This window comes from Gymnoscopelus braueri (assembly GCF_963280865.1).
Source record: "Gymnoscopelus braueri genome assembly, chromosome: 14".
In the NCBI taxonomy this organism is placed as follows: Eukaryota; Metazoa; Chordata; class Actinopteri; order Myctophiformes; family Myctophidae; genus Gymnoscopelus; species Gymnoscopelus braueri.
Window position 1 is genome coordinate 4,595,421 of NC_137619.1, and position 8,210 is coordinate 4,603,630.

An 8,210-nucleotide genomic window follows, 5' to 3' on the forward strand; every position below is an offset into this window, starting at 1 on the left:
GTAAACAGAAAATGCAGTTTCAGTATCCTATCAGGAGAGAGAACTCATACAGATTACCGTAATTGAATACACAGGACCACAAAACAGCCCTCAGGGCTTTTTTTTCAATCTGTTGATAAAGTATTCAATCAAAGAGGGCAGATGAACAAAGAAGAGAGCAATGATCATCATCAGAATATAGAGATTTAACCTTTTCACACACACAGAGATCATAAAATGTCTACAAATGTTAGATGACCGTCTTGTTCACTTACCATTGCAACCATGATCAGGCACTGACTGCATGGGATCAAACTGGTTGCAGTTTCCTCTAAAGAAGTCTAGAGGAGGGAAAAACAAATGCTTTAACATTTACACAAAAAACATGACTAGTGTGATTTGATTTGTCTACAAAGATATTACTTTACATTTTAGTAGTAAATTGGGTTAATTAGTGAGGAATACAATGGCATACAATTTTGTGCACGTTGTGGGGGTCCAACGGGGGTGTACTGCACCGAGCCATATCCCATTCCCGATATCCCTGTAGAAACAAAATCAAAATCATTAGTTATATTTCATTACAGTTTGGGAGTAGCAACACAACGTGATGTTGCAGCATATTGTTGTCAACTACCACAGGATGTCTGAACACAAAATCTGAATTGTAAGTCATACTAATGTCAAATAGTATTCCTTGAGTTCTGTGTCCCGGTCTCTCAAAACGTTAGTGTAGTGAAAGAGTAGGGTATCATACCAGTACTTGTCCGCTGTGAGGCCTGCAGCTGGTGATAATGGGCTGCACCAAATCCTGACATCCCAGCTGAAACACACAGTAGGAAATGCACAAGGCAGTTAAGTTATTAGCGTATGACACTATTGTAACCTCCCATGTAAGGAAATGTATGATTTCCTTTCAGCTGATCCCTTGCTCTGACCCAGGGATAAAATAAAGGGATGAAAGCTAAATACACTGTCCCGATTTTCACTTTCATGAAAAACGTCATAAAACACACATGACACAACACAGATGTTTAAACATGCCAGAATGTTCAAACATGCCAGAATATTATGTTATGTGACTGCTGACTGTTTGATAACTCACAATTATGAGCTTGCTCAGGTGGAGATTGCAGGTAGTTGCCATCGGTGCCAGTAACCAGATCTACAAGGGGCAATGGAAAACAAGTTGTGACAAAATGTACACAGAGTGCTCCATCTAAAAGCATGGTGTTCTACTACACATATCTATTATCGTGACATACCATTCCTTGCAAGTTGTGAGGGTAGAGTTTTGTAGTGAGCTGGAGTTGATCTTGGTGTTATATCTGAAATGCATACACATTTTAATTTAGATAACATGTCTTCTGTTGCATGCATGATGCCAGCTCAAGAAATAACACACATGATATGGGTTCACTTACTGTTATTTGGATTAGGAGACAGCAAATGGTTTAAATAGCCAAAGCTGCCATTCAATGAATCTAAAAAGGTAAACCAGCCATTGTGAGTTTAAGCAAATTGTGTTTAAACAGTTATCCAATTGATGTTTTAGCATTGATAGCAACAGAACATACCATTCATTTCCTGGTCTGGGGACCGCACAGCTCGAGGCTTGCTGGATTTTGGTGTCTCTCCTACAACATAATATAGTTGGCATAATGTTATTCACAATGTATTTATTTTGGGCTAAAACTATATAGGCTAACTGCAACCAATGCACAAGCCCAGTGTTGTAATCAAAATGGTCAGTTTTGTGTTGGTACAATGTCAGACAGGTGTAATTTGTTATTAACTGTGTTGCAGTGATCACAGGGCTATATTGTCCAAGAGTTCCAAGACCACCAAATAAAATAAATGCATTGCATTGTGTCAATACCTGGGAAACCCACTTCAGGTGGTTTGGCAAACCGTCTTCTTTTAACATCGCCACCCGATTGGTCATCAGAGTCTGAGTGCTCATACTGGGGATTTGCCCTAAAGAAAACACAATATACAGAATGTAGTCATACTATGTTTATTAGCCAAGTCTACAGTCTGAATACATAGGACCACAATGGAAACAAGCCATCAGGCCTTTGTGTTATACGGTACCTAATTGTACCGCTGTACTAGTTGCAAATTGTAATTATAGTATTCAATAAATCATACCTTGAACAATACCTACACATCACCAATGCTGCTCCAACACCCTAGCGTGAGCTGATCTATGATTGGTCTAGCATGAGGCAAGCCATTATTATGAGGCAATGTCAGCTGACCTGTGTGGTTAGCTGAATCCATGTGGTAGCATAAGCTGAGCTGTGATTGGTGTGATCGCATGGTGATAGAAATAAGGAGAGAGGTACAGACTAACCCTAGACAGCAGGGCCTATCAGGGCCACGCTGAGGGGAGAGAGACAAGAAAAAGAAAAAGAAAAGAGTAATCACTATACCTGGATCTTCTTTTCTGCCGTAGCTCTCCTTCGTCCTCAGATTCTATGTGGGAGGTTGGACACATTGTTGAGGTGTACTTGGTCTCTCGTCGCTTAGCTTCATCAAAGGTCTCTGGAAAGAGCACAGGGAAAATGACATTTAACATGACTGCAGTCAGTGTTGAATCAAAACATATGTAATACTTGGTTTAGTTGTTGGTTACAAATGTAATTGTACTGTAAATTAACCGTGACACAAACAATCCAGGCGTGCTTGTATCATGTATTTTGACAAGGCAGCACACATTATGCAATATATAAAACTATTTATGAATAATTATTATCTACATCAGCACTAATTTCCCACTAGAGACACATTCTATATCCTAAAAAACAAACAAAACAAAGACTAGCTGATTTACAAGCTTAAAAAAAGTCATCTTACAAGATCAAAAGCTTTTAAATCTACAATTTTCACTATTCAAATGTTGTGAAAGTATGAAATAGGGCTTCTTAATTTTTTTGGCATTAGTATATGCAAACAATATAAAGAGTGCACACATTATAGAGACTATTTAACATGATGAATACATGTGTGCCTTGACACAAAATCTTTGAAAACCACTAGTTTAGTTTAGCCCTACAACACAAACATATTCATTTTTAGTATCAGATGGCCTATTGCAAATACATCAGCTGGTACTGTAATACAGTGGTTCTCAACCATTTCAGGCCTCGACCCCCAAAAAGAATCATATTTGAAGTGGGGACCCCCCAATATAATGATATTTGAACTGGGGACCCCTCACCCAGACAAGCACTTGGAATTGTAGGAGTTGAGGCATTACATTTAGTCTGACATGGTTCCAGATAAATATTGTGAAAATAGCTGATCTACAAGCTCATAATGAAAGCTTGTAGATCTGCTATTTTCACAATGTTTGCCTCTTTCTAGTCTTTTTTTCCTTTTGTTTTGGCAACACATTCCCCCCCCCCCCCCCATTTTTAAATGTCATCTGCGGACCCCCCGGAAATCATGTGGCGACCCCCTAGGGGTCCCGACCCACAGGTTGAGAACCACTGCAGTAATACTTGGTTTGTGGTCATTTAGAAAACAGTGTCAACATCTTACACTAATATTGCATTAAAAACAAAAAGAGGGAAAAGCTGCATTGCAGGGTGAAATGAGCTGAAATAACATTGCACAATTGTAAATTTAGATCAACATCAAAGTGAGCTCATTATTACTTAACTACATAAAATACCAGCGTAAACGAACGTCCAACTTTAATAAAATAAACAGGACCAATGCATGCAGCCCCCTGGACTAAAGCTATGAAACATGACCGTCATATCATGACAGTCATGGATAAACTTCAACCTGGTGTTTGCATTCAGATTCAGATTCAAACGTTCAGATTTCAAATGTAAAGTGCTTAACCTATGGCCACGGATGTTACAATTATGTTCGGGCCCTCAGAAGTACCCGTATCTTCCGTATTGTTCAATAAAAGGCTTTTTAATCCGATCGGTGGACATTTTCTCCGTATTTTCGCCATGCTTTCAACTAGGCGACCCTATCGGTCGGGAGGTGTATTGCACTCCTCTGATACATTATAACTCTATGAGTAAATGGCCACCGATCGGATTAAAATGATTTTTATTGAACAATACGGAACATTCGGGTACTTTTGAGGACCCATACATAATTGTAACATCCATGGCCATGGGGTCAGCACTTTATATTTGAAATCTTAACGTTTATGTAGATGTACGGCCCGTACATCTACATAAACGTTAAGATTTCAATGGAGAACGTGCAAACAAGCTAGCCGACGAACATGACATTAAAAGCCCCACCGACGAGTGCCTGTGCACGGCAGCAATCTCACACACACACCGGCTTGGCGTGCGTCGTAACGTTAAAGTTAAGGTGTGTGAGGGAAACGCATTTAAACTTATATACAGAGTCTACAGACATGAACAGCACATCATTTGTTGGAGCAAGACTGAACGACAGCATGCACAAGTTCACAACTAGACTAGTTATCATTAAAGTGGAGGGGGGAAATAGAGGATGACTGACTTACCTCAGAGACACGTTTCTGGCTGCTTCTCCCCGCTTCTCCCCATAGCATTTCCCTCTCGAAATGGATGCAGTTTTGCGCCAAATCCCACAATGCAGAGCGGTTCAAGTACTTAAAGTAATTAGTTGTGATATCACAGAGGATGGTGTGATTTCACAGTAACACTTTGTCGTTAGATTTAGCTTCTTTTCCAGACCCCCCCAGTGACTTATTTAGCGACAAATCTAGTTACTTTTTCTGGTGATTTGGGGATAAAAGGTGATCCTAGCCTTTGTGAACTTGCCCCAAATGTTAACTAGGTGCCCGAAGTATTTGTGCAATGTATTAGTCTATGTTTTTCATTAAAGAAGTGTTTTAATCCCGTCTGTGGCCAAACGCCATTTTCCCCCCTCGTTTACCTTCTATTTACATTGAGTGTAATTCTGGCTTTCACCGGATGCGCCCCGTCACTAACACCCAATGGGAACTTCCGACAGAATCGGACACAGACGGGATTAAAACACTTATTAATTGAAAAATATGGACTTATATATTGCACAAATACTCCGGACACATAGCTAACATTTGGGGCAAGCGGGTAAGCACCTTATATTTTGCATTTGTAGATGTTTGGAGAAATACGGGCTTTACTGGTGACATCTCAGGGCAAACTGAGAGGGTTATATCTACTCTTGTAGATATAAATATAAATAATAAATTAAATCAATTAAAATCGATAAAATACATCTACAATAGTCTTAATCTAAGGCTAACGGTGAAGATGAATCTGACACATAGTTTCAGTGTTAAAACAGATCAAATAATTGCTGTTTGAGGTTCTATATGGGCGTTGGTGTAAAGTAAATAAGTACATTTACTCAAGTAGCCTACTGTACTTAAGTACAATTTTGAGGTATTTTTACTTTACTAGAGTATTTCCAATTCTCAGTACTTTAAACGAAATGATGCAACTCTGATATCGCTTTTGTAATGCATTTTATAATATTTAAGGCACCCCGTGTGTATTGTATTCTAATAATAATAATAATAATAATAATAATAATACTAATAATGTAATGTATAGAGCAGTAACACACTGTAATAATACTAATAATAATATTAATACTAATAATAATGATAATAATATTAATAATAATGTAATGTATAGAGCAGTAACACACTGTAATAATACTAATAATAATACTAATACTAATAGTAATACTAATAATAATGTAATGTATAGAGCAGTAACACACTGTAATAATAATAATAATAATAATAATAATACTAATAATAATAATTGTAATAATAATAATAATAATAATGTAATGTAATGTATAGAGCAGTAACACACTGAAATAATAATAATAATAATAATAATAATAATAATAATAATAATAATAATAATAATAATAATAATAATAATAATAATGTATAGAGCAGTAACACACTGGAATAATAATAATAATAAGGGTAATAATAATAATAATAATAATAATAATAACAATAATAATAATAATAATAATTGTGTCGGCGCCCCCTAGTCGGCGCCCCCTAGTGGCCAAATTATTCAAGAAGGCCCGTAACCCTAATTTTCAGAACCACATGTCCGTGTGTGAGGAAAGTTATATTGGCGCGTTCGGGCTGAGGAGCAGATCAAGATTCCATTGTCCGATCGTGTCGGCGCCCCCTACTGGCCAGGTTATTCAAGAAGGCCCGTAACCCTAATTTTCAGAACCACATGTCCGTGTGTGAGGTAAGTTATATTGGCGCGTTCGGGCTGAGGAGCAGATACAGAATCCATTGTCCGATCGTGTCGGCGCCCCCTACTGGCCAAGTTATTCAAGAAGGCCCGTAACCCTAATTTTCAGAACCACATGTCCGTGTGTGAGGAAAGTTATATTGGCACGTTCGGGCTGAGGAGCAGATACAGAATCCATTGTCCGATTGTGTTTTCGCCCCCTAGTGGTTGAGATAATAGTGAAAACCTGTTCAAAAAGAGTAAAAACAAAATCGGATACCATATTACAAATCAGCGCGCCGCCCTGAACGTGCTCGTATAACTCTCTTCACACACAGCCTTACCGTTCTCCTTAATTGGCTGGGGTCTAATCTCAATTTATTTCGCGCAATAACACAATATATCTCCATAACGATACGTTTTTAGAATCTGCCTTTCGGATATGTTGTACAGCTCGCCAAGACGCACGCGTGGATGTCTTGTTTGTCCCGCTACGACACTTCTAACATTTGCTTCTTACACTGTCCCAAGGTACATAGAGGCGTAAAACCTTGACCCATACCGAGCGAAAAGTCAGAAATAAAAAAAGTGTCGTACCGGGACAAACAAGATATCCACGCGTGCGTCTCGGCAAGTTGAACAACATATCCAAACATTGGACTCTAAGTCCTTATCGTATTCGAGATATTAAGAGAACCGTATGTCTGAATACTGTATTTTATTGTGAAATAATACTGAAAGAGTTGTGAAATCCTTGTACCAATTTAAAGTACAGTAATTTGTTGTTATATCACAGAGGATGGTGTGATTTCACAGTAACATTCTGAATACTGTATTTTATTGTGAAATAATACTGTAATTTATTGTGAAATCCTTGTACCAATTAAAAGTACAGTAATTTGTTGTTATATCACAGAGGATGGTGTGATTTCACAGTAACTTTCTGAATACAGTATTTTATTGTGAAATCCTTGTACAATTTTTTGCGCCAAATCCCACAATGCATAGCGGTTCAAGTAATTAGTTGTGATATCACAGAGGATGTTGTGATTTCACAGTAACATTCTGAATACTGTATTTTATTGTGAAATAATACTGAAAGAGTTGTGAAATCCTTGTACCAATTAAAAGTACAGTAATTTGTTGTTATATCACAGAGGATGGTGTGATTTCACAGTAACTTTCTGAATACAGTATTTTATTGTGAAATAATACTGTAATTTATTGTGAAATCCTGGTATAAGTTAACAGTGTATAGTTCATATCTGCCTTCCATCATCAACACAAAGTTATGAATGAAACGTTCAACAGTTGAACTGCAGCTCGCCATCACCCTCTAGTGGTAAGAGTATGAAGTGTTTCTCATCACTAATGTATCACTATTTACAGTATTAATTCTACTGTGATGGTAGGACACTGTTTCTAACAGTGGTGTAAAGTAACTTAAGTAAATGACCTCAAGTACTGTACTTAAGTAAACATTTTAGGTACTTTTAATTTACTGGAGTATTTCCAATTTTCAGTACTTTTACTTCTTTTCCACTACATCTCAGAGGCAAATATTGTACTTTTACTCCACTACAATTATTTGAAAACATTAGTTACTAGTTACTTTGTAGATGTTTATTATTATTACAATACATTAACCACTTGGGATAGTCTACATATTGAGTACTTTCTATTTTTGGTACTTCAAGTACATTTTGATTCCAATACTTTTGTACTTTTACTCAAGTACATTTTGAATTCCGGACTTTTACCTGTAACAGAGTATTTCTACATTGCAGTATTGATACTTTTACCTAAGTAAAACATTTGAGTACCTTTTCCACTCTTGGTTTCCAAACATCTGGTCCGGGGACCACCAGGGGTCCAAATAGACTCTAACAGGTCTGTAAATCTGAGAGTGTACAAATGGATCCAAATGGACCCTTTAACTCATAAATGGGCAACTGGCGGCCCGGGGGCCACATGCGGCCCCCACCTTCACTTAATGCGGCCCGCAGGTTA

General features: G+C 37.7%; 1 protein-coding gene across 1 annotated transcript; it reads right to left on the minus strand.

Moving 5' to 3' along the window:
* Positions 1 to 246: 246 nt before the first annotated feature.
* LOC308100047 (uncharacterized protein) lies at positions 247 to 4,524 on the minus strand (the record flags this gene model as incomplete). Its single annotated transcript, XM_080448948.1, has 10 exons — positions 4,484 to 4,524; positions 2,415 to 2,526; positions 1,859 to 1,956; positions 1,557 to 1,616; positions 1,404 to 1,463; positions 1,245 to 1,307; positions 1,085 to 1,144; positions 743 to 802; positions 467 to 523; positions 247 to 320 (listed from the first exon to the last, which is right to left on the minus strand). The coding sequence occupies exons 2-10, from the start codon at positions 2,477 to 2,479 to the stop codon at positions 247 to 249; spliced, it is 597 nt and encodes a 198-aa protein (XP_080305074.1). The 5' UTR covers positions 2,480 to 2,526; positions 4,484 to 4,524.
* Positions 4,525 to 8,210: the final 3,686 nt, after the last annotated feature.